We start from the raw sequence: 27,106 nt of genomic DNA on the forward strand, positions 1-27,106 counted from the left end.
TGTTTGGCCCTGTCCGGGGGTGTCCTCGAATGGGGCCACAGTGTCTCCTGACCCCTCCTGTCTCAGCCTCCAGTATTTATGCTGCAGTAGTTTATGTGTCGGGGGGCTGGGGTCAGTTTGTTATATCTGGAGTACTTCTCCTGTCCTATTCGGTGTCCTGTGTGAATCTAAGTGTGCGTTCTCTAATTCTCTCCTTCTCTCTTTCTTTCTCTCTCTCGGAGGACCTGAGCCCTAGGACCATGCCCCAGGACTACCTGACATGATGACTCCTTGCTGTCCCCAGTCCACCTGGCCATGCTGCTGTTCCAGTTTCAACTGACCTGAGCCCTAGGACCATGCCCCAGGACTACCTGACATGATGACTCCTTGCTGTCCCCAGTCCACCTGGCCATGCTGCTGCTCCAGTTTCAACTTCCACCTGACTGTGCTGCTGCTCCAGTTTCAACTGTTCTGCCTTATTATTATTCGACCATGCTGGTCATTTATGAACATTTGAACATCTTGGCCATGTTCTGTTATAATCTCCACCCGGCACAGCCAGAAGAGGACTGGCCACCCCACATAGCCTGGTTCCTCTCTAGGTTTCTTCCTAGGTTTTGGCCTTTCTAGGGAGTTTTTCCTAGCCACCGTGCTTCTACACCTGCATTGCTTGCTGTTTGGGGTTTTAGGCTAGGTTTCTGTACAGCACTTTGAGATATCAGCTGATGTACGAAGGGCTATATAAATAAATTTGATTTGATTTGATTTGATGCAATGGGTTCAATGACAGTTCCTATGATCACCAGCAGAGGGTAGTGTCGCTATTCTGGACTCCCATAGGCTTGCTATTTGGCAGCTCTTGAACACTGTTCCTGCTAGCAGTGCTTAGCATAAGCAGTCATCTACTGTAGGAAACAACGGAGGATTTACATCATTATATTGAGTTTAATTACTCACGCAACATTCTTCCCATCAAGCAATGTCCGTTTAAGAAGCTTAATCACCTGATCGCCACTGTAATATTTGTGTTGTGGAGAAAATGACCAGGCAGGAGACGGGAGTACAGTTTAGTGCTGTTTAGTAAAAACATCTTATGCCCTACATTAGTAGCATGTGCACTTCCTATTAGGTGTCATAACATAACAGTGCCGTAATACATTACAGCCTAGTAACAGTATAGTAACTAATATAGGCAGACACAGTACCAGTTAAAAGTTTGGACACACTAACTTATTCAAGGTCTTTACTTTTTAAATATTTTCTACATTGTAGAATAATAGTGAAGACATCAAAACTATGAAATAACTAATGGAATTATGTAGTAACCAAAAAAGTGTTAAACAAATCAAAATATATATTTGATTTGAGATTCTTCAAAGTAGCCACCCTTTGCCTTGATGACAGCTTTGCACACTCTTGGCATTCTCACAACCAGCATCACGAGGCAGTCACCTGGAATGCATTCCAATTAACAGTCTTCCTTAAAAGTTCATGTGTGGAATTTAAGTTTGTTTGGGCCTCCTGAGTGGCGTAGTGGTCTAAGGCACTGCATCACAGTGATAGCGGTGCCACTAGAGATTCTCGGGGTCGAGTCCAGGTTCTGTCGCAGCCGGCCGCAACCGGGAGACGGCTTGGTTGGGTTGTGTTTCAGAGGACGCACGGCTCTCGAACTTCGCCTCACCCAAGTCCATACTGGAGTTGCAATGATGAGACAAGACTGTAACTACCAATTGGATACCATGAAAAAGGAAGAAAATAAAAGTTAATGCGTTTGATCCTATCAGCTGTCTTGTTCAACTAACAGACAGATCTCAACATCTACTGTTCAGAGGAGACTGGACCATGAAGACTCAGGCCTTCATGGTCCAATTGCTGCAAAGAAACCACTACTAAAGGACACCAATAAGAAGTAGACACTTGCTTGGGCCAAGAAACACGAGCAATGGACATTAGACTGGTGGTGTCCTTTGGTCTGACAAGTCCAAATTTGAGATTTTTGGTTCCAATGGCCGTATCTTTGTGAGACGCAGAGTATGTATGCGGATGACCTCTGCATGTGTGGTTCCCACCGTGAAGCATGGTGGAGGAGGTGTGATGATGTGGGGGTGCTTTGCTGGTGACACTGCCTGTGATTTATTTAGAATTCAAGGCACACTTAACCAGCATGGCTACCACAGCCTTCTGCAGTGATACGCCATCGCATCTGGTTTGGGCTTAGTGGGACTATCATTGTCTTTTCAACAGGACAATGAACCAAAACACACCTCCAGGCTGTGTAAGGGCAATTTGACCAAGGAGAGTGGTGGAGTGCTGTATCAAATGACCTGGCCTCCACAATCACCCGTCCTCAACCCTATTGAGATGGGTTAATTGAAATGCATTCCAGGTGACTAACTCATGAAGCTGGTTGAGAGAATGCCAAGAGTGTGCAAAGCTGTCATCAAGGCAAAAGGTGGCTCAAATATAAAATATATTTTGATTTGTTAAACATATGTGTTATTTCATAGTTTTGATGTCTTCACTATTATTCTACAATGTAGAAAATTGTACAAATAAAGAAAATCCTTGAATGAGTAGGTGTGTCCAAACTTTTGCCTGGTACTATAGATCACTGATACTACAGGTTTGAGTACGTAATCACACTGAATATTGACAGTTTATTATTTTTTATTGTCTTTAGAGCTTCTCTAGTGCAAATAATATGGCAGGGTACAGGTGTACAGTGGGAGATAGAGATATAAAGAAAGGGGTTGCTGGGGTCAGGTACTGTCCGTACATTGCAAAAGAGCAGAGCAAGCGTTTTGGTGTTCCATGGTATTGTCAGTGCTCTCTTGCTTACCAAAAATGGGAAGGAAAGCTAATGAAACTAAAACATATGTATTGAAACTAAAAATGACCGAGACAGGGGAATCTCTGTCAGTGTTCCTTCAAACAGAGAGCACAGGCGGAAGTCATAAGAATGAGGGTAGCCCTACTGGTGAGGCATGTGTGTGATTTGACACTGTCGTGCTTGTGCATGAAAAGCCTAGGATGCAGGCCGTTTCTGAGATACTGGAACCGGCGCTCCTACAAGATACAAATCCAGACAGTACTGTCCATGATTATACCACGCTCAAAGTTGCTTAGGTCACTCGTTTTGCCCATTCCAACATTCAATCGAACAGTAACTTAATGCCTCGATGCCTGTCTGCCCACTGTCTTCTGCTGTCTGTCCTCTGTTGCTCTACAGCAAACTCTATAAGACAACAGCTTTATCTTTCCTTTGAGATGATGAATATGATCACATTGCTGAATAGGTTACATTCCACTAAATCTTCAACTTAAAAGGAATTTGTTGAAAAAGTGGTAAAATGGTGAGATATTACCTTGATATATTTCACTGCTCCACAGCTCAGGTAACACAGCATGTTGACTGGTCTATAATCAGTGATCTAACATGCATGGACATCCACATGCTTCAGGATTCAAATCTGGATACACTGTAATAGACACAATCCAAACACTGTAATAGTTGAGTTGTTCCAAGAAATGAGTGCCTTTGGCATCCTTTTGATATTTTAAGTACAAATTGTGCACCAATATTGAATGTTAAAAGCCTGTTATATTCAGTGGAGTGGAGAATTCAATTTTAAAAAATTATATGAATAATGACTTGCTAAATTGCCAAAATTCAACATGTTGACAAGTCTCTCCATGCACCCTCTGTGACTTCAAGGGAGATTTTAACCCACTTAACCCCAACATTTCTCCAAGTTTACACCATGATTGTAAAGTCCTAGTTATTTTGTTGATTTGACAGTAATTTCTGAAGATTATAATTTATTTAATGTTTTTAGTGATTCATTTGAAGGTAAAAAAAAAAAGAAAAACTGTCCCTCATTTTAAGGTCAACCTGTACCGTGAACTGAACATACATTTTAATAAGATGAAACTATTATAAAAAATGAAAAATAAAAATTCTGAAGAAACATTCAACATCTAATAGTCAATTCATTCAGCAGGTCAGCTTACTCTTTTCTGCCATTTTAAGGTATTTGTTGTGGTAAACTGACTGGGTCGAGCGTGACACTCCAACCCTCTTACCCATTGTTGGGTTCTAATTCTCAGAGTAAAAAACTCACCGGACACTATGAGAGCTTAATTAACCAAGTTTATCCTTCCCAGAGGACCAATACAGCTGCATTAGAATAAACATGTTTCCACCAACACAAGTATATATACTCCAATTTAGAGGCACTCCTCCTTCTCTCCAACCCTGACATCTGTTATGGTTCGACAGGAAGACGAAGTGATGGGGTAATAAACCGCTCCTCCTCCCTTAAGGTGACCTGACCTCACCCCCTTGATGCCTAATCCAAAACTCTCCACCCGTATCACCTATAGCAGATAACCATTAACGTCTGATGTAAAAAATAAATGTCAAAAAGTTTCTATCACTCCTCATATACTATAGTATTACTCCTGATGTATCATGTCTCTAGTATAACAATATTCCAAGTTTAACCCAGAATCTAACACCATAGACAGGATAGAAATGTTTTATGTGAAGCTTGCCAGCTTCCATTTCCCCTGTCACGAGGGGATTTATGGCTGATTTAAGATTAAATCTTGAACCATACACTTGATAGGCACTTACTATAGTATTGTTTTAAATGTAACCTCTTTAGATGGGAAAACATGCTTTGTATGAAGTTGAACATGTGCTCTTTGTGACGGAATGTTAAAATTAGGTGCAAATCAAAGGTTTTCTTTCACCAAGTTACACATCTCAAAAGACACCGAATTGGTGGACGGGCCCTGTTAGTAGTATATGTGCATGTTCAAAGTTTATACAAGATACAAATCCAGACAGTACTGTCCATGAAAAATTCTGACCCTGGCATACAGAGAGAGACAGGATCACATCCCAAAAATAAGTTATCTCGGACAAGGAGAGCTCATCTTAGTGCACATAGGCTTGAGTATGTAATCACACTGAAATGGTTTTAGGCTAGCACTCCCCTATGAGGATCTAGACTAAAACTGAACTGTTCTTCAGCATTTGGTCCCCGAACTGACAGAAACTGAGGCAATCAATCCAATTTGATTTGTTAGCACTTTACCCAATACATTTCTCATAGTGACAAAGACCCCAGGAGAAGGAACAGAATTACTATCTGGTTTAATATTGACAGTTTATGCTTTTAACTGTCTTTAGGGATTCTCTAGTGCAAATAATATGGTACAGATATAAGGAAATGGATTGCTGGGGTCAGGTGCAAAAGAGCAAAGAAGAGCAAGCGTTTGTGTTCCATGGTATCGTGACTGCTCACTTGGTCACTAAAACCTACCCTAACCAGAAACCATGGATAGATGGCTGCAGTCACGCAAAACTGAAAGGGCGAACCACCGCATTTAACCATGGAAAGGTGACTGAGAATATGGCAGAATACAAACAGTGTAGTTATTCCCTCCACAAGGCAATCAAACAGGCAAAATGTCAGTATAGAGACAAAGTGGAGTCGCAATTCAACGGCTCAGACACGAGACGTATGTGGCAGGGTCTACAGACAACCACGGACTACAAAGGGAAAACCAGCCACATCACAGACACCGACGTCTTGCTACCAGACAAACTAAACACCTTCTTTGCCGCCTTTGAGGATATACAGTGCCACCGACGCAGCCCGCTACCAAGGACTGTGGGCTCTCCTTCTCCGTGGCCGACGTGAGTAAGGTATTTAAACGTGTTAACCCTCGCAAGGTTGCCGGTCCAGATGCTGCAGAGAATAAGTTCATTCGAGTTACCAGGCTCAGAAATTGCAGCCGAAATTAATGCTTCACAGAGTTCAAGTAACAAACGCATCTCAACATCAACTGTTCAGTGGAGACTCTGTGAATCAGGCCTTCATGGTCAAATTTCTGCAAAGAAACCACTACTAAAAGACAGCCGTAAGAAGAGACTTACTTGGGCCAAGAAACATGAGCAATGGACATTAGACCGGTGGAAATGTATCCTTTGGTCTGGTGTCCAAATTTGACATTTTTGGTTCCAACCACAGTGTCTTTGTGAGATGTGTGTGGGTGAATGGATGATAGCCACATGTGTATTTCCCACCGTAAAGCATGAAGGAGGAGGTGTGATGGTGTGGGGGTGCTATGCTGGTGACACTGTCTGTGATTTATTTAGAATTCAAGAATTCAAATTCACACTTAACCAGCATGGCTACCACAGCATTCTGCAGTGATACACCATCCCATCTGGTTTGTGCTTAGTGGGACTATCATTTGTTTTTCAAGAGGACAATGTCCCAACACACCTCCAGGATGTGTACAGTATGGGCTATTTTACCAAGAAGGACAGTGATGGAGTGCTGCATCAAATGACCTGGCTTCCACAATCCCCCGACCTCAACCAAATTGAGAGGGTTTGGAATGTATCAGACCGCAAGTTGAAGAAAAAACTGCCAACAAGTGCTCAGAATATGTGGGAACTCCTTCAAGACTGTTGGAAAAGCATTCCAGGCGAAGCTGGTTGAGAGAATGCCAAGAGTGTGCAAAGCTGTCATCAAGGCAATTGGTGGCTATTTGAAGAATCTCAAATATAAAATGTATTTTGATTTGTTTAACAGTTTTCTGGTTACTATATGATTCCCTATGTGTTATTTCATTGTTTTGATGTCTTCACTATTATTGAACAATGTAGTAAACAGTAAAAATAAAGAAAAACCCTTGACTGAGTAGGTGTTCTAAAACTTTTGACCGGTAGTGCTTCTACACCTGCATTGCTTGCTGTTTGGGGTTTTAGGCTGGGTTTCTGTACAGCACTTTGAGATATCAGCTGATGTACGAAGGGCTATATAAATACATTTGATTTGATTTTGATTTGATTTAGTGTATACATTCTTATTCCATATCTTTACTTAGATTTGTGTGTATTAGGTAGTTGTTGTAGAATTGTTAGATTACATGTTAGATATTGCTGCACTGTCGGAACTAGGAGCAGAAGCATTTCGCTACACTCGCAATAACATCTGCTAACCATGTATATGTAAACAATAAAATTTGATTTGATTTTTGATTTGATTTGGAAAAAAATGGTAAGGAATGGTATTGAAATTAAAGTAGATGTATTGAAACTAAAAGTGACCGAGACAGGGGGAATCTCTGTCAGTGTTCCTTCAAACTGAGAGAGCACAGGCGGAAGTCATAAGAATGAGGGAAGCCCATCTGGTGAGTCATGTGTGTGATTTGAAAGGGGTAGTTTGTATGTATGTGACTCATAAAGATATTCTTCCACACAACACACACATCCACACACTCCAACTCAGCCCCTCCCGATAACACATCACTGTGATAGTGTTCTGCTCCCCAAGGAGAGGAAGTAGATACTATATCTGTCCATCAGCACTGTTGTCCTGACTGCCACTCTCTCTCTCCAGGTCTGAACCTGACCTGTTCGCACGGGCCAGTAGGGCCACAACGGTGACACCATAGATACACACTCAGATAGTACCAAGTACCAAAGCTGTGCCCATACTTGGCTGGTTTTGACTGATCACTAAATCGATTAAGCAGCTGCTTAATATATCTTTTAACTCTCATTTGAATCTTGATTATGACTATTTATGACCGTTGGCTTTAGGGTAATGCCAGAATGCCATATCATATCTCTACTATGGCTCTTGATAACAGAAAGTGGGATGGATAGTCATGATGGTCATGACGGTGGTGGTAAAGGTGGTAAAAATGGTAGTGATGATGTACTCTGAGACATTCCCATGGCAGTCCCCCTGTAGGCTGCTGATTCCGGGGGATCACCAGGAGATTGGCAGGATAGAAACTCCTCTCTGCTCTTTCTATCACCTGCCACTCTCTGCATAAGACTGTGATGAAACGGCCTGCTTCCGCAATCCAGAAAATGACTCAGCCCTATCCTTCTCTCTCTCTCTATCACTCGCTGGTAATTGAGAAAGTAGATGGAGAGAGAAAGCGAAAAGAGAGAGACCACTATTACTCAGACTGTCTATGACACACAAATGTGTCGCAATGCTCTCTCAAGACGGCACTATGATACAACAACCTACAGATATATTTTTTTCCATCAAAGGCATATTTTAAAACTGCCTGAAATGTCTATTTTCCAAAAGTCTCAACTGTCAAATTGTATAAATAAATGTCAAGACAGAAAGCCAAAAACAATAAACTGCTGCATTTGCAGCGATGATTGTGGTGGGTCATTCTTGTCTATGCACAAAGGTTATTGAGTGACCTTTGATCCATTCACTGTATGATTACCACATACCTGCACACCTTGGCCCTTTAGTGTACATCATTTATATGGTGCAACGACCAGAATGTGTACGCATCATGATGACTGACAGTGTTTGTGTGTGAATGCAAGAACGCTGGCTGTCTTTGTGAAATGTTGTCTTGTGACTTATCATCTCATACCGTGCAGCAACAGGTAAGCAGTAAAAAATGGTTGATAACATCTATAGGTGCTTTCTACACTTTGTTTTATTAATTATACAAAAATATACACTACCGTCCATAAGGCCAGCATCCCGGAGTCGCCTCTTCACTGTTGACATTGAGACGGGTGTTTTGCAGGTACTATTTAATGAAGCTGCCAGTTGAGGATTTGTGAGGCATCTGTTTCTCAAACTAGACACTAATGTAGTTGTCCTCTTTCTCAGTTGTGCACTGGGGCCTCCTACTCCTCTTTCTATTCTGATTAGAGCCAATTTGAGCTGTTCTGTGAAGGGAGTAGTACACAGCATTGTACGAGATCTTCAGTTTCTTGGCAATTTCTCGCATGGAATAGCCTTCATTTCTCAGAACAAGAATAGACGGATGAGTTTCAGAAGAAAGTACTTTGTTTCTGGCCATTTTGAGCCTGTAATCGAACTCACAAATGTTGATGCTCCAGATACTCAACTAGTCTAAAGAAGGCCAGTTGTCAGTTTTCAGCTGTGCTAACATAATTGCAGAAGGGTTTTCTAATGATCAATTAGCCTTTTAAAATGATAAACTTGGATTAGCTAACACAACGTGTCATTGGAACACAGGAGTGATGGTTGCTGATAATGGGCCTCTGTACGCCTATGTAGATATTCCATAAAATAATCTGCCGTTTCCAGCTACAATAGTCATTTACAACATTAACAATGTCTACACTGTATTTCTGATCAATTTTATGTTATTTTAATGGACAAAAAAAAGTGTTTTTCTTTAGAAAACAATTACATTTCTAAGTGACCCCAAACTTTTGAATGGTAGTGTATATTCCAAGCAGACTCCTGATATGACTTGTGGATTAGTGCAGGCTGCTGTTCCATGCAAAGTTGACCATTTTATTAACTGTGCTGCCAGACTTAAAGTAGTGACTTACTGCATCCTGAATGAGAACAGTGCTTTCACAATTATTCACTTTCAAAATTACTATCAATTGCATTTTGAGATATTATTTCAGGTGGGCATTAATGAGATATGTTTTTCAAACTCTACAACTACCTTGGTGGGCTGTGCAGTAACATCAAAGTGAATAAAACATGTAATTGCCCAATGGAGCTTTAGTTTCCACGATTATTTTAGGCAGTGATTAGTTCTCTATTTCTGGAACAAAATACTGTAATTTAGATAATAATGCTGTTTCATCCTCTTCTTCTATAGCCACCCCCCTACGTCTTGGTCATCCATCCATCCAAGTTACGTATAGTTTTAACACTAAACATAGTATAAGTTATACTATTATAAAGGTTTCTGAAAAATAAAAGGGATTTGTTTAATTTACCTTTAACTCTTAATTTGGATTAAAACAACAATTTGCATGTGGAATCAGCTGTTTCTGGTAAACTTGTTATTGTCAACGTCTCAGCTAGTGCTATCCTATAGCCAAACCCATAATGTTGGCCCTCATTATAAGAGGTGCTGTATGCATATAAAATGTGACAAAATTCAAGATTACATGTTGATGTAGGTATTTATACTTTAAATATATTTGACCAGATTTTGTTATTTCTACTTTAGCTTATTTCCAATGTGTGTTTTCAGACTACCGACTGGATTCGTCAGGGTGTGTCACGTATATGAATATATAAAGACATTGGGGTCCGAAACTATTAACACCGTTGATAAAGATGAGCAATAATGACTGTATAAAATACGATCAAATACTGAGCTACAGGTAACTGCCAAAATAATGGAAAGACTTGAGTAAATGACGGATACAAAGTATATTGAAAGCAGGTGCTTCCACACAGGTGTGGTTCCGGAATTATTTAAGCAATTAACATCCCATCATGCTTAGAGCCATGTATAAAAATGCTGGGCAGGCCATTATTTTGGCTGCCATGACTATGCTTCCATAGGATGACAATGCCCTCTTCCAAAGCACAGTGGTTTGACGAGCATGAAAACTATGTAAACCATATGCCATGGCCGTCTTCGTCATCAGATCTCAATCCGAGCATGAAAACTATGTAAACCATATACCATGGCCGTCTTCGTCATCAGATCTCAATCCGAGCATGAAAACTATGTAAACCATATGCCATGGCCGTCTTCGTCATCAGATCTCAATCCGAGCATGAAAACTATGTAAACCATATGCCATGGCCGTCGTCATCAGATCTCGTCATCAGATCTCAATCCGTCATCAGATCTCAATCCGAGCATGAAAACTATGTAAACCATATGCCATGGCCGTCTTCGTCATCAGATCTCAATCCGAGCATGAAAACTATGTAAACCATATGCCATGGCCGTCTTCGTCATCAGATCTCAATCCAATTGAGCACTTATGGGAGATTCTGGAACAGCGCCTGAGACAGCATTTTCCACCATCATCAACAAAACACCATTGAAGCTGTTCTTGCTCGTGGTGCCCCAACACCCTATTAAGACACATGTTGTTGTTTCCTTTATTTTGGCAAATACCTGTAGTTTATACATCAGTAATAAACAGCTAGGAATCCAATGGTTGAATTTGTGTGATTGTTATTTTGGTTATATGACAGTATTTGGCAACCAGCTAATTGACAAATCACACAATTTCAATCATTGTTTTATAACTGTCTATTAATTTTTTTATAAACGATTAACAAATAACTAACAGTGTATAAACTAAGTATAAGCCACGTTTAAAATAATTTGGCCCACTACTAACGTAAAGAGAAAAGGAGGGATTGTAGGTCTTTAAACCCAATACCGATCCAATGGTCTAATAAATCAGATACACTAAACTCATCAGGATATCATATATAAATGACTAATTAGGCTAGATTAAAATTACACTGTAAAAAGTTTCAAAAAGTAGAGTTCGATCAAGATAAGATTTATTAGCATAATTACACAACATTTATTAGCCTAATTATACATCATATTAGGCCCTTTTATCTCAAAATGATAGTGAAAACGGAATAATGATGCAATTATGTGCTTACAAACTTCTAAACAGAATTGGCAATTGAGATGAATCATCCGTGCAGGAACCCCGACTCAAGCTGCTGAGAAAAAGTCCAGGTTACAAGAGAAACTAAGGACATATATAAATATCAAAGGATGCAGCGAGGATGTATGTCAATCACAGATTGTTATCACTAAAAGGTAAGTCTGCTGTCTCTGGAGCTCACTCTCTGAACTAGTGTTGAGCTTACAGGTGTCCCATAGCTGGACCACCTGTGGTATACTCTATCGCCATAAGGCTTAGATACTAAGAAGTCTGTGTTAGTGTGATGGGACAAAGATACTAGGTTAGAAAGCAAGGATTTTTGGAGCTTGTCAAATTCTACAGTTTTCCATAGTAGGTCATAGATTATGTAATAGATTGTCAAGGATCTACAATTTGTATTGCTGAAGCGTTACAGATTGCGCTATAGAAATGTAAAGGTAATTTCCTATTGAGCCGAAATATGTAGCGTTTACCATCTGTGTCTCCATTAGAGCCAGAACATTGCCTTTACATTTCAATCACGCTATAAAGCTGAACGTCTGCAATACAGATTGAATAGAGCCATTACAGAGAGTTCCACAAGTAGCCAACATGTAATGAATATTGATTAAAATAAATGTTGACATGATTGTGCAGTTCAGCATATATTCATCCTCTCCCTGACTCTTCCAGATGGCTGTTTGGTGGTGTGTTCTGTTTTCCCTGTTCTTCCTCACCCTGAGCTGTGTGTACCCATGTGGTGCTTCCACTCCAGGCCTACTCCAGGCCTACTCATACTCCCTCAAATCTACCAGGTGCACCCATGCCCGGGTTCAGCAGCTGCTCATGAGATATGTGAGTTAACTCCTCTGTTATTCCTCTGTTACTGGTGGCTAGTCTGCTAGCACTTGTACACCCAGAGACAACAGCTATCCTCACCTACTACAGGCTGTTATCATAATGTACCCTCATTTGTCTTGTCAGAAAGAGGAGCTGTTGGATGACAAGCAGTTTGAGGACAAAGATCTGGAGTTACAGACCTTACCATCACTCTCTACAGACTTCTACCACTGGCTTCAGATGAAGGTTTGTGTTTGTTGTGTGACCCGTTTATGAATCACTGTTAACCTGTGGTGGTTTAATGCTTTAAAAAGGTACGATGGAGCAGGAGGGACATTGTGTATAATGTTACGATCTGTACAGGACTGGGAGCGTCTGAGTGCTGCCTCTCAAGCCCTGCACACTTTCTGGGCTCACCTGGATATGAAGAGAAAGGAGATGGAGGTGGATAAGGTGGAACAGAGAGCAGCCCACTGGATGGGGACAAGGGGGAAGGCTAAAACCACCATACCACAGGGTATACACCGCATTCAGACAGACCTGCGGGATCTCATGACAAAAGTCAACTTTCAGGTACAATGCCCACCATATAAATGAATGAACGAACACATGCACAGATACATATTTGATGTGTTCACACATTGTGTGTATACTTATGGTCTTTCCACACTAAATTAGGTGTTCACATAGCTACCCATCACTCAGCAGCTACCGTATATCCAACGTGAGGAGAATATTGTTACGAGCTCAGTCTGATAAACCTCTCTGTGGTCTTTACAGTTGAGGTGTGTGAACAGTTCCCGTGTGAGCCCCACCTCTCCCCCAGCCCTGACCCGTCCAGTGAGCCCCACCTCTCCCCCAGCCCTGAACCGTCCAGTGAGCCCCACCTCTCCCCCAGCCCTGACCCGTCCAGTGAGCCCCACCTCTCCCCCAGCCCTGACCCGTCCAGTGAGCCCCACCTCTCCCCCAGCCCTGACCCTCCAGTGAGCCCCACCTCTCCCCCAGCCCCCGTCCAGTGAGCCCCACCTCTCCCCAGCCCTGACCCGTCCAGTGAGCCCCACCTCTCCCCCAGCCCTGACCCGTCCAGTGAGCCCCACCTCTCCCCCAGCCCCCACCCTCCCCCAGCCCTGAACCGTCCAGTGAGCCCCACCTCTCCCCCAGCCCTGACCCGTCCAGTGAGCCCCACCTCTCCCCCAGCCCTGACCCGTCCAGTGAGCCCCACCTCTCCCCCAGCCCTGACCCGTCCAGTGAGCCCTTCCTCCAGCCACCAGGCCCCATCAAAGTCCCTGTGGACCAGCCGCCTTGAGGGCTACATCATCCTCAGGGACCTGGAGCGCTACCTCACCAAGCTGGCCAGAGACTTCATCCTCCTGAAGACCAAACACAGTGGTCCTCCAAGCGCCCAGCCCAATGGCAGATAAACACAGTGGTCCTCCAAGCGCCCAGCCCAATGGCAAATAAACACAGTAGTCCTCCAAGCGCCCAGCCCAATGGCAGATAAACACAGTGGTCCTCCAAGCGCCCAGCCCAATGGCAGATAAACACGGTGGTCCTCCAAGCGCCCAGCCCAATGGCAGATAAACACAGTGGTCCTCCAAGCGCCCAGCCCAATGGCAGATAAACACGGTGTGCATGGATTCATATTCATAATGCGTAATAGTACTGCACTAGCCTGGAAAAGTTGTGGTCAGAGTGGCTTTTAACTTATTTTGTGGACGAGGGATATTATTGGATGTGAGAATTTACGTATTGTTATGAATCATAACACAACAGTATTTTATGTTGTCAATGCACACAGTTTATTTCAGCAGTAACAAGTTAATACAGCTAATACCAATAATAATGATATTCATATTTATAAATAATTCAGTATTGCTTTTGACAGAAAGACTTCAATGGAGATTTCTGGTATTTATCCTAAGATCATGATTTCTCATCGTGTGAGAGATGCGCTGTTCACTTTGTTAGACAGAAATCAGGTTTACATGTAGTATTACTGTAAGTTGTACAGCCTTACTCTCCTCTGGGTTTCTCCCTGAGTTTCCATCTTTTCTGTCTCTCACTCTCTCTGACTAACAGCCGAGAACCGGAAGAGTGCTGAGAAACACAACATCCCCTTTTTCCACAGCCCTCACTGACTTCAATGCCTATTTGCCTATTTATTGACTTATTTATTACTTATTTATTTGAAAATGCTGTTTATTGTTGTTACTATGGAAATATAAATATTGTTTTGTATTTGTATTACATACAAGAGCTAATATATTGTAAACAGGACTACAAAATAAAGATGAAGCATAAGATTTCAAATGTGTGGTTTCATTTAATACGACTATTGCTAATAAACATCAAAGTATTATGAATGCCGGCAAAACCTCTGATTCCATTATATATGAAATGTCGTCAGTAACTAAATCAATAACTATATAAATGTAGATTAATAAGTGCAATTGTGTTAAAAGAGAAAATAATCATTATATTTTTTGCAGTGAGTGTATGGCTATTGTCTCACATTTAAAGAAGAAAAACAACTTCTGTGTGGCTATAATCTGATTGGCTATGGCAGGAAATCATCCTATGGGATGATTGGTTCGCTGTGGATTACAGCGAGGCGGTTATTACTTCCCATCATCATCATGGGTTGAGTTTAGGAGCCGTCTGCAAAACAAGTCAATTCACAAATGGCGTCATTGTTATTACCTAATGTGGATTATTGGTCAAAACTTCCAATGAAAATATAAAGATGAAAGAGGTGGCTATCTTTAAACTACTGCTTTCCATTTTACAATCCCAGTCCTCCTCATGCTCCATCTACAAGTCCTCTCTTCTCCTCTATCCCCCTTTCTCATCCTCCTTTCCTCAGCCCTGCTGTCCTCATAATAATGTGTCTCTTCCGTCCCCTTACTCACCACTAGCAGGTGTCCTTTCTTGCATTTGGCCACCTTCAGCTCTGGTCCACTGGTGAAGTCAATGACTCCCTCTTTCCCCCGAGCCACTGCAAATGTAATACTGCACACAGGAACAGACAGGAGGAGAGGACCAGAGGAAAGGAGGGAAGGGGTAGGGGGTGAGAGGGGATAAAAGAGAAAACTATCATGATCACTAACAGTGGATGACAGTTGGAATGGGTTGACAAATGTCAGCAGGCTCTCAAAGATACTCTGAAGAAGATATCCAGTGTCCAGATGATCAGAGGAGCCAAACTCACCTGTCCTGGCTCATGTTGACCTTGATCTTCTTGTCCGCCATAGTGGCCAGCTTCGTCACCACCTCGATCAAATGATCACACTGGAGCACCACATCACTCTACAGGGTAGACAAGGGGTCAGAGGTTAGGTACTGTACTTTATGGCACCATGGCAGTAAGTCGCCATGACAAATGCTAGATAGAATAACCAGGATGAGATCATCCTGTTACCTTTTGCTTGTTGTCCTCACTGGGCACGTGGAGAACCATGAACCCATCACTGAGAGAACTCACAGAGATGCCTGGAAAGAGAAGAACCGTGTTATACCGTGTTATACGTGTTAGAACCGTGTTATACACTGGACACATACACTACAACTACCTCGTAACCAAGGTTACACCCCCCCTGACCGACCACCCCTAGCCCCTCAATCCCCTATGGCCCCCAGGAGAGACTCACTCCTCAGGGTTGCATAGTCGATCCTCTGCTTCAGCTTGGCTTCGGCCACCAGCATGGCGAAGGAGGAGGTGAGGAGCAGCTGGCGAGGCCGTGCCTTGTAACCCCTCCTATCATACTTAGTCACCGCAATTCCATACTGACACAGACAGATAGAAAAAGAGGGGGATTGAGAGAGAAAGAGAGAGAATGACAGAGAGAGAGGGAGAGACACAGAAAGAGGGAGGGGTTGACATAAAAACCCAAAGTTCTAAGTCTAACTGTATCAATTAGATTCAAAGCAATGCATGACAATGTAAAGAGGATGTACACAGCAAACAGACAATTAGCAGGATTAAATTACTCAGCCAACAACAGCAGAGTGACAGAGGTGAGACAGGGGTCGCAAACACTACAGGGGGATAGTATTACAATATCATATTACTCACCTTCACTTTGTCATTGCCCAGAGTCTGTATCACTTTCAGGTTGAACTCCTCACTGTCTGTATACAGGACAGAACATTTGTCAGTGGTGTGGTTGTCAATTACGTGGTCTGTGAAGTTTGGAAGTGTGTGCACACTGTGTTAGTGAGTGGACCCTACTTAGTCTGGAGGCCACAAACAGCTTAGGGACACTCTGGGGATAGCTGTCCTTCTGGTCCTTGAATATCTGACTGGCTACCACCTTCTGCTCCATCTATAGAAAGAGGACAGAAGAGATGCCTGTAGAGTGAGGTTGCAGAGAGAGACAGAGGGAGAAAGAATGGAGAAATGTGGACAGAGACAGAGAGACACAGAGACAGAGAGACACAGAGACAGAGAGACACAGAGAGAGAGAGATACACAGACAGAGAGACACACATACAGAGAGACACACAGACAGAGAGACACACAGACAGAGAGACACACAGAGCGAGAGATACAGAGAGAGTGTGTGAGATTTAAAAAACGAATAGAAAGAGGACAGAAATATCCTTTCTTTTTTTTCTCTTTTTTTTGTGCCTCCCGAGAACTCTGGGTTCGCACCCAGGCTCTGTCGCAGCCGACCGTGACCGGGAGGTCCGTGGGGCGACGCACAATTGCCATAGCGTCATCCGGGTTAGGGGAGGTTTGGCAGGCAGGGATATCCTTGTCTCATCGCGCACCAGCGACTCCTGTGGCGGGCCGGGCGCAGTGCACGCTAACCAAAATTGCCAGGTGCACAGTGTTTCCCCCGACACATTGGTGCGGCTGGCTTCCGGGTTGGATGCGCGCTGTGTTAAGAAGCAGTTGGCTTGGTTGGGTTGTGTTTCGGAGGACGCATGGCTTTCGACCTTCGTCTCTCCCGAGCCCATACGGGAGTTGTAGCGATGAGACAAGATAGTAATTACTAACAATTGGATACCACGAAAAGGGGGTAAAATTCAAAAATAAAATAAAAAATAGAAATATCCTTTCTATGTGTTCCTGTCAGGTGAGTGACAGTAACAGACAGTAGAGTAGCCTACCTGTTTCTTCCACTCTGGCTGGATCCTCCTGCAGTAGGCCCGCATCATGTTCCGCATACACAGCCTGCACAGGTGCTCTGACGCCTACACAGACATCGGAACAGATACAAATAAAACATTGACACATTGAATGTACAACAATCAGATGCATTTCACCATCACCTCTTGGCTTACGCTTAATGTCTCTCAGTGAGTTTTGTGTGAAGTGTTGTTGGGCTGGTTGCAGTACCTTAGTGAGGCAAGGTGGGGGGATGGGCCAGCTTTTGTCCAGGACACTCTTAGGTGGGTTCCTAAACAGCATCATCAGGAAGGAGAAACGCTGATGGTCCAGGAAGTACTCGTTTTCTGGACAGCGCTCATAGTGGCGGTAGATGAAGCCTTTGATGAACTTGCGTATGATGTCCACAGCGTGTCTGCGACGCCTGGCCTTCTGACGGGATATCATCCCTCTCCACGCAGATTGGATCACTATGACTAATAGATGGATAGATGACACAATCAGTCATGTCACAGACACACCACAACAAGCTACAACTGTGCAGAGCTCAAAAGAACAAACAACAAAGTAATATCCTTTGCATTACTTCATTCATAGGTTCAGCAGATGTCAAGAAAGTGGCTACAGAGTAACTGCTTCAGGAAGCAGTAATTGAGAAGCAGAGAAATAGTGTGAGCTCTTTGATCCCTCACCTGCCTGTCTGATGCGGAGGTACTTGGCCCTCTCTCTGTAACCCCTCCATGAGGTCTGTAGGGTGAGAACTAGAGCAGAGAACAGGAACAGAGGAGACCAAATGGACCACAGAACGGAAATGTTTAATTGGATCCTACACTGAACCAAAATATAAATGCAACATGTAAAGTGTTGGTCCCATGTTTCATTCAAATAAAATTGTGCACACATTTGTTAGTGTTAGTGAGTATTTCTCCTTTGCCAAGATATTCCATTCCACCTGACAGGTGTGGCATATCAAGAAGCTGATTAAACAGTGTGATCATTACACAGGTGCATCGCATCTTGTGCTTCGGACAAGAAAAGGCCACTTTAAAATGTGCAGTTTTCTCACACAACACAATGCCACAAGTTTTGAGGGAGCACGCAATTGGCATGTTGACTGCAGGAATGTCCAACAGAGTTGTTGCCAGAGAATTTAATGTTAATTTCCCTACCATAAACTGCTTCCAATCGGCCTCACATCCGCTGACCACCTGAAACCATGACAGCCCAGAACATTCACATCTGGCTTCTTCACCTGCGGAATTGTCTGAGGGGGTTCTGATCTATTTCTGTCTGTAATGAAGCCATTTTGTGGGGATAAACTCTTTCTGATTGGCTGGGCCTGGCTCCCTATGTGGGTGGGTGCCATGGCTGCACCACTGCCCAGTCATGTGACATCCATAGATTAGGGCCTAATTCATTCATTTCAATTGACTAATTTCCTTATATGAACAGTAACTCAGTAAAATCTTTGAAATTGTTGCAAGTTGTGTTTATATTTTTGTTCAGTATAATTACATTAACTTACTGTATTATCCATCCTCATGCTGCTGGTTAGTTGACCAAGTGGACAGTTTTCCACTGCTACTGCTACTCTGCTGTTTATCATGATCTGTGTTATTCTCCTAGCTAATTATATTAATTCCCCCAAAATGGCCTTGTCATCATCTTCCCTGCTGTATAGTCTCACCGAGGGCAGGCCTCCTGGCTTCCAGGGAATCTTCAGTGCTGAACAGAGTCTTAGGGAAGCGGATGAAGATCTTGGTCCTGCAAAGAGATTATACATCAACAACATACTGTCTCATGTTTCTCCTCACAACATGACTAAGGGAAATGTATGTCCCCTTTACTTCCCTCCCTCCCCTCTCTATCTCTGTGTACCTACTTGCCCAGTTTGTATTCCTCTGGTTTGTAGCCCAGGTGTTGGACCAGAGTGGCTACTCCATCAGCCAGTCTGCCCTGCCAGTTAGGCCACGTCCCGGGACACAGAGACTTGTACCTGTGGTTACAGAATGTATATAGTTAACATAGAAACTGTGGTTACAGAAATGTATATAGTTAATACAGAAACTGTGGGTATAGAAATGTATATAGTTAATATAGAAACTGTGGTTACAGAAATGTATATAATTAATCTAGAAACTGTGGTTACAGAAATTTATATAGTTAATACAGAAACTGTGGGTATAGAAACATGTAAACATAGTGGCATAATATAGACACACACGCACACACAGACCTCTGTAGGAAGGTTTCGTAGTGTCGGCGGTAGGCAAACCCAGCTCTCCTGACCCTCAGGTTCTCCATCAGACCCAGATACTTGACCTGGTGTCTGACTAGAGCCTCATCAAACCTCCCTGGGGAGAGTGAGAATATTTAATTGACTGATTGATTGATTGGACTGATTGACTTCACAGGGTGTATGATTACCTGACTGCTTGGCATCGTTGGGTTTGATACAGCGCACATAGGATGGCTCCTTGGACATCAGTATCTCTATAAGTTTGGCCAGGCTGTTCTTAAACTGAGTGGCAGCCTACAGAGGGAAGCAGAGAGGTGACATATCAGACTGTGTGTGTGTGTGTGTGTGTGTGTGTGTGTGTGTGTGTGTGTGTGTGTGTGTGTGTGTGTGTGTGTGTGTGTGTGTGTGTGTGTGTGTGTGTGTGTCTCACCGTTTCTGGGCGTTTTTGGTCAGTCACTTCCTCTCTGTGGAAGCACTGACTCAGAACCTGGTTATTTGACTGGCATATGACCTGGACAGAGAAAGCACACCACAGAACCATGTAAACACAACACACCAAAACATCCGCTACACTCTATACCTACTGTAGTGCACACACATAAACCATGTGTGGGAATTCTGAGCGAGATCATGGGAAACCTGTAGTAATTGTGAGGTGAGTGTGAGTGTGTGGTCTGTGTGTTCTCATTTCTCTATTGTTTATCCAGCCTCGCCTCTTTCAGGTTTCTGTAGAGAAGGTCCTTGTTCTTGTCCAGAAACCCTTTGATGCAGATGAACACAAAATATTACAAACAGTATATGTGAGGATGAAATCAGTTAATTATTGTCTGCAATTACACTATTACCAGATTGATTAGCTAGCTCACCATTGACACTGTAGTTGACCTCTCCTGCGTAATGAATCAGTTTGAACTCCTCTCTGCTCACTGCCTTGCGAGTCTTCCCATTCGACAACTTGTGACTGACATGTATACAGAGACAAATCATATCTTAGATACAGAACCACAAATATACACACAAAAACATATTTGGAACATGGTGCAAATACACAAACAAACTGTGAAGGCACCCATGTGTTTTGTGCATGTGTGTGTGTGTGTAAAAGAGACTCACGTGACAAAATGGGCATGGCCTCCCAAAGTGTCCTCAAGCTTCTCGAGGAAGGAGATATCGCTGGGCTCCCCTGGTCTCAAACACTCCTCATCCTAAAACACATTTATACCTTAACATTCAACTAGAGACAGGGAGAGGACAGAAGGAGAGCGATATTAGAGAGAGGTGAAAGGTTAAAGTGAGTCAGAAACACTACTAAACTGAAGTGAATGTCAGTCATTCTCACCAGGATGGAGATCAAGCCTTTGTGCTTTCCCTCTACCAGGTCACAGATGATCTTGTTGTCGAAGTACTTCACCGGTTCCCACTGAAATATACAGTATCATTACCGAACTACACCTTTATCACTACATGACAATATGTTTTTCTTAGTATACCTCAATTCTTGTTTTGTCTATTTGAATGAAAACACCCCTCTCTCTCTCTGAGTAACCCTCGACCCTCCCTGACTCACAGTGATGCCCTCTGCCTCGTACTCCTCCTGCTCAGACTTGAGGGTGAGCTCAATGAACAGCTGATGCAGCTTCTCATTGCAATAGTTGATGCAGAACTGCTCAAAACTACAGGGAGATGGTTAGGGTAAAGAAATGGCACAAAACAACTGTGCTACAATGTTTTTTTATTTATTTATTAACCTTTATTTAACCAGGGGAACCCATTGATAACAGGGTCTCATTTCCAACGGTGCTCTGAGAACCACAGTTCAAGCAATGTGAGCAACAAATTTAAGCATGATCACCACAAAATTAGTTACAGCGCTTCAAATAAATTATATTACATTCAAAAAGGGCAGTAGAAACAAATATACAGTGCATTCAGAAAGTATTCAGACCCCTTGACTTTTTCCAAATTTTGTTACGTTACAGTCTTATTCAAAAATTGATTACATAGATTTTCCCCTCATTTATCTACACACAATACCTCATAATGACGAAGCAAAAACTGTTTTTTAGAACATTTTAGAAAATATCTGAAATATGCCATTTACACAAGTATTCAACCCTTTACTCAGTACTTTGTTGAAGCACATTTGGCAGCGATTACAGCCTCGAGTCTTCTTGGGTATGTCACTACAAAGTTTGGCACACCTGTATTTGGGGAGTTTCTCCCATTATTCTCTACAGATCCTCTCAAGCTCTGTCAGGTTGGATGAAGAGAGTTGCTCCACAGCTATTTTCAGGTATCTCCAGAGATGTTAGACTGGATTCAAGTTCGGGCTCTAGCTGGGTCACTCAAGGACATTCAGAGACCCGAAGCCACTCCTGTGTTGTCTTGGCTGAGTGCTTAGGGTCGTTGTCCTGTTGGAAGGTGAACCTTCACCCCAGTCTGAGGTCCTGAGCACTCTGGAGCAGGCTTTCATCAAGGATCTCTCTGTACTTTGCTCAGTTCATATTTGCCTCGATCCTGACTAGTCTCCCAGTCCCTGCCATTGAAAAACATCCACACAGCATGATGCTACCAGCACCATGCTTCACTGTAGGGATGGTGCCAGGTTTCCTCCAGATGTGAAGCTTGGCATTCAGGCCAAAGAGTTCAATCTTGGTTTCATCAGACCAGAGAATCTTGTTTATCATGGTTTGAGAGTCTTTAGGTGCCTTTTGGCAAACTCTAAGTGGGCTGTCGTGCCAATTTACTGAGGAGTGGCTAATGTCTGGCACTCTACCATAAAGGCCTGATTGATGGAGTGCTGCCGAGATGGTTGTCCTTCTGGAAGGTTCTCCCATCTCCACAGAGGAACTCTGGAGCTCTGTCAGAGTGACCATCCGATTCTTGGTCACCTCCCTGATCAAGGCCCTCCTCCCCCGATTTCTCAGTTTGACCGAGTGACCAGCTATAGCAAGATTCTTGGTGGTTCTAAACTTCTCCCATTTAAGAATGATGAAAGCCACTGTGTTCTTGGGGACCTTCAATTCTGCAGAAATGTTTTGGTACCCGTCCCCAGATCTGTGCCTCGACACAAAACTGTTTCGGAGCTCTACGGACAATTCCTTCGACCCCATGGCTTGGTTTTTGCTCTGACATGCACTGTGAACTGTGGAACCTTACAGGTGTGTGCCTTTCCAAATCATGTCCAATCAATTGAATTTACCACAGGTGGACTCCAATCAAGTAGTAGAAACATCTCAAGGATGATCAATGGAAACAGGATGCACCTGAGCTCAATTTCGAGTCTCATAGCAAAGGGTCTGAATATTTATGTAAATAAGATATCTGTTTCTTATTTTTAATAAATTTGCAAAAATGTCTAAAAAACATGTTTTCAATTTGGGGTATTATGTGTAGATGGATGAGGTAAATATGTTTAATACTGTCTGTAACGCAACAAAATGTGGAATAAATCGAGGGGTATGAATACTTTCCGAAGGCACTGTAGATCAACATGTCCAGGTGAACAGGCTACACTGATAACTCGAGCTTGGCTCCCAAGTTTCTAAAACATACAAAACCATCTTCGGTATAGTGTCGCCATAATATTTTAATTGCGGAAATGTGATCATAATCAATAAGATATTTTAGCGATCCGCAGTAGAAGACGTCCTAAATGCCCCCAGCCTGCAGATGTGAGCTAAACAGCACACTTGCACTTGAGATGTGTTTTTAGGTTATGGATGAGAAAGTGAACTGGTAAATCCAAAACTTTAGCTCAGTTGTAATGCTGCTTTGCGATCTATTAGGCGCAAGGGTTGTATTAAATAGGAACAATATGTATTTACTGACGCATTGCCGATGTTCAATTCAATGGCACAAAACGTATAAACAAAATCATTCACTGTGAAAGTTGACACATACATGTAGACCTTCATATATACGCTATACGCAGCACTTCGTTTAAAGCATCAATTTATCAAATCAATTATTGTTTTGTTGCTCAAACTGCAGGCAACACCTGTCAAACTCATTTTCAAAAGACAGGGATGTCGATTCGCACAGGAATAGTATTATCAGAGGACCTTGGAGTTAGTCGAAAAACAGTAGGTGTTTTGCGGCTGGAATTATTACTCTTCTGCGATGTAAAAATGACCGACATAGCAGATTCAGACAGGACTTAAATTACAGACGTGGTGATACGTTCTAGTGATAAAACACAAGGCTGACTGGTAGACTTTAAACAGGTTTTAAAACAGAATCTGCGCGTGCATGTAGATTGAGTTGCCATAGTCAATTACTGGGAGGAGTGTTGCCTGAACAATCTTCCTCCTATTTTCAAAAGTGAGACATGATTTATTTCTATACAGGAAACCAAATCTTTACTCTCATTTTTTTGTCAGTTTATCAATGTCTTTTTAAAAATGGCGGGGAAGCGAAACTAATGCGTGATAGTGAGGAGAGGAGATGTGTGGGAAAACTGATTTTTTTCACTCGATCTGTCCAATTTATCGCCTCTAAAATGTAAATAAAACACTATAAAGAGTTTATATAATGTGTCATTACTGTCACGTTCGTAATAAGAACGGGACCAAGGCGCAACGTGTGTTGAGTTCCACATCTTAATTTGCAGTGAAACTTCAAAAAAAATAAACAAGCAACAAAACGTAACCTCAGTGGTGCTACCAGCACAGACACATATAATATCCCACAACCCAGGTGGGAACAATGGAGAACTTAAGTATGATCCCCAATCAGAGACAACGATAATCAGCGGACTCTAGTTGGGAACCATACCACAGGGCTCCGGGCAGGCGGAAATGGAGGAAAACTCGCCTCCCTGCGGACCTGACATCCTTTCACTCCCTCCTCTCTACATTTTCCTCTTCTCTCTCTGCTGCTAAAGCCACTTTCTACCACTCTAAATTCCAAGCATCTGCCTCTAACCCTAGGAAGCTCTTTGCAACCTTCTCCTCCCTCCTGAATCCTCCTCCCCCTCCCCCCCCTCCTCCCTCTCTGCAGATGACTTCGTCAACCATTTTGAAAAGAAGGTCGACGACATCCGATCCTCGTTTGCGAAGTCAAACGACACCGCTGGTTCTGCTCACACTGCCCTACCCTGTGCTCTGACCTCTTTCTCCCCCTCTCTCCAGATGAAATCTCGCGTCTTGTGACGGCCGGCCGCCCAACAACCTGCCCGCTTGACCCTATCCCCTCCTCTCTTCTCCAGACCATTTCCGGAGACCTTCTCCCTTACCTCACCTCGCTCATCAACTCATCCCTGACCGCTGGCTACGTCCCTTCCGTCTTCAAGAGAGCGAGAGTTGCACCCCTTCTGAAAAAACCTACACTCGATCCCTCCGATGTCAACAACTACAGACCAGTATCCCTTCTTTCTTTTCTCTCCAAAACTCTTGAACGTGCCGTCCTTGGCCAGCTCTCCCGCTATCTCTCTCAGAATGACCTTCTTGATCCAAATCAGTCAGGTTTCAAGACTAGTCATTCAACTGAGACTGCTCTTCTCTGTATCACGGAGGCGCTCCGCACTGCTAAAGCTAACTCTCTCTCTGCTCTCATCCTTCTAGACCTATCGGCTGCCTTCGATACTGTGAACCATCCTTCGATACTGTGGGCATCTCCGGCGCGGCCCACGCTTGGATTGCGTCCTACCTAACAGGTCGCTCCTACCAGGTGGCGTGGCGAGAATCCGTCTCCACACCACGTGCTCTCACCACTGGTGTCCCCCAGGGCTCTGTTCTAGGCCCTCTCCTATTCTCGCTATACACCAAGTCACTTGGCTCTGTCATAACCTCACATGGTCTCTCCTATCATTGCTATGCAGACGACACAAAATTCATCTTCTCCTTTCCCCCTTCTGATGATCAGGTGGCGAATCGCATCTCTGCATGTCTGGCAGACATATCAGTGTGGATGACGGATCACCACCTCAAGCTGAACCTCGGCAAGACGGAGCTGCTCTTCCTCCCGGGGAAGGACTGCCCGTTCCATGATCTCGCCATCACGGTTGACAACTCCATTGTGTCCTCCTCCCAGAGCGCTAAGAACCTTGGCGTGATCCTGGACAACACCCTGTCGTTCTCAACTAACATCAAGGCGGTGGCCCGTTCCTGTAGGTTCATGCTCTACAACATCCGCAGAGTACGACCCTGCCTCATACAGGAAGCGGCGCAGGTCCTAATCCAGGCACTCGTCATCTCCCGTCTGGATTACTGCAACTCGCTGTTGGCTGGGCTCCCTGCCTGTGCCATTAAACCCCTACAACTCATCCAGAACGCCGCAGCCCGTCTGGTGTTCAACCTTCCCAAGTTCTCTCACGTCACCCCGCTCCTCCGCTCTCTCCACTGGCTTCCTGTTGAAGCTCGCATCCGCTACAAGACCATGGTGCTTGCCTACGGAGCTGTGAGGGGAACGGCACCTCAGTACCTCCAGGCTCTGATCAGGCCCTACACCCAAACAAGGGCACTGCGTTCATCCACCTCTGGCCTGCTCGCCTCCCTACCACTGAGGAAGTACAGTTCCCGCTCAGCCCAGTCAAAACTGTTCGCTGCTCTGGCCCCCCAATGGTGGAACAAACTCCCTCACGACGCCAGGACAGCGGAGTCAATCACCACCTTCCGGAGACACCTGAAACCCCACCTCTTTAAGGAATACCTAGGATAGGATAAAGTAATCCCTCTCACCCCCCTTAAAAGATTTAGATGCACTACTGTTCCACTGGATGTCATAAGGTGAATGCACCAATTTGTAAGTCGCTCTGGATAAGAGCGTCTGCTAAATGACTTAAATGTAAATGTAAATACCAAGTACACCAACATAGAAATAGGAAAACTAGAACACCCCCTAGTCACGCCCTGACCTACAACACCATAACTAAGGGCTCTCTATGGTCAGGGCGTGACAATTACATACCTATTTGAAGGTTTGTGTCAAATTTGAATCAGGTTTTTAGGGCCGGTGCTATAAAGAGATCTTCAGAAGTAAACAGCAGCTTTGAAAGTCATGATCGCTTACAGTGATGACGTATCCCCCCTTACCCCCGCCACTGTCCATTTCTTGTTTTTAAACGATGAGAGAAGTGCTACACCTGGTGGAGAGAGATTGTAAGACAGAAATAGTTGCTTTATGCGTGCTGTACGTTACGACATGACACGTCCCGATGTAACGGAGGGTCAGTTTTTTCTACTCTTCTCCAATACTATAGAGCCATTACCATGTCGATCAACGCTTGAATAGAAACCTAGTTCCCACCTCAGATTTTGAAGTCAACACAGTCGCTACAGTCCCGTTAGTTTTCTTTGCAGCCTCGTTTGAATGTCGCGGTTGCGCACATTTGTACGAAATGGGGTGAGTTTACGTTAGATACTTATAATGGGGGACAAGCTCAATTTGGGCGCCTCTCAAAGTACAGATACACAGGTCTTTAGGATACATTTTACGAGACCTGGAGAAAAACATAAACCTGGTTTGTCGACATTTAGAACTCATTTAAGATCGGTGAGTGATTCTTGAATTGAGTCATAGCCAA

The 27,106-nt window shown here is 43.5% G+C and overlaps 1 protein-coding gene and 1 pseudogene across 1 annotated transcript in view; one reads left to right on the top strand and one right to left on the bottom strand.

Moving 5' to 3' along the window:
* The first annotated feature begins 11,959 nt into the window (after nt 1-11,959).
* Nucleotides 11,960-13,965, top strand: LOC115105671 (uncharacterized; annotated as a pseudogene).
* Nucleotides 13,966-14,007: 42 nt separating this feature from the next.
* LOC115105670 (unconventional myosin-Ic-like) overlaps nt 14,008-27,106 on the bottom strand; it is a 31,543-nt gene continuing 18,444 nt past the window's right edge. Inside the window, exons 12-31 of the mRNA XM_029627953.2 lie at nt 21,149-21,254; nt 20,921-21,001; nt 20,695-20,786; nt 20,448-20,542; nt 20,295-20,341; nt 20,012-20,092; nt 19,770-19,875; nt 19,579-19,696; nt 19,225-19,338; nt 19,030-19,106; nt 18,035-18,103; nt 17,574-17,818; nt 17,345-17,428; nt 16,461-16,554; nt 16,305-16,360; nt 15,880-16,015; nt 15,651-15,721; nt 15,441-15,538; nt 15,142-15,241; nt 14,008-14,890 (exon numbers count right to left, since the gene is read on the bottom strand). Of these exons, the coding sequence (XP_029483813.1) occupies nt 14,867-14,890; nt 15,142-15,241; nt 15,441-15,538; nt 15,651-15,721; nt 15,880-16,015; nt 16,305-16,360; nt 16,461-16,554; nt 17,345-17,428; nt 17,574-17,818; nt 18,035-18,103; nt 19,030-19,106; nt 19,225-19,338; nt 19,579-19,696; nt 19,770-19,875; nt 20,012-20,092; nt 20,295-20,341; nt 20,448-20,542; nt 20,695-20,786; nt 20,921-21,001; nt 21,149-21,254 (1,894 nt within the window). The 3' untranslated portion in view covers nt 14,008-14,866. The remainder of the gene's footprint in view (nt 14,891-15,141; nt 15,242-15,440; nt 15,539-15,650; nt 15,722-15,879; nt 16,016-16,304; nt 16,361-16,460; nt 16,555-17,344; nt 17,429-17,573; nt 17,819-18,034; nt 18,104-19,029; nt 19,107-19,224; nt 19,339-19,578; nt 19,697-19,769; nt 19,876-20,011; nt 20,093-20,294; nt 20,342-20,447; nt 20,543-20,694; nt 20,787-20,920; nt 21,002-21,148; nt 21,255-27,106) is intronic.

Source organism: Oncorhynchus nerka, linkage group LG22 (assembly GCF_034236695.1).
Source record: "Oncorhynchus nerka isolate Pitt River linkage group LG22, Oner_Uvic_2.0, whole genome shotgun sequence".
Taxonomy (NCBI): Eukaryota; Metazoa; Chordata; class Actinopteri; order Salmoniformes; family Salmonidae; genus Oncorhynchus; species Oncorhynchus nerka.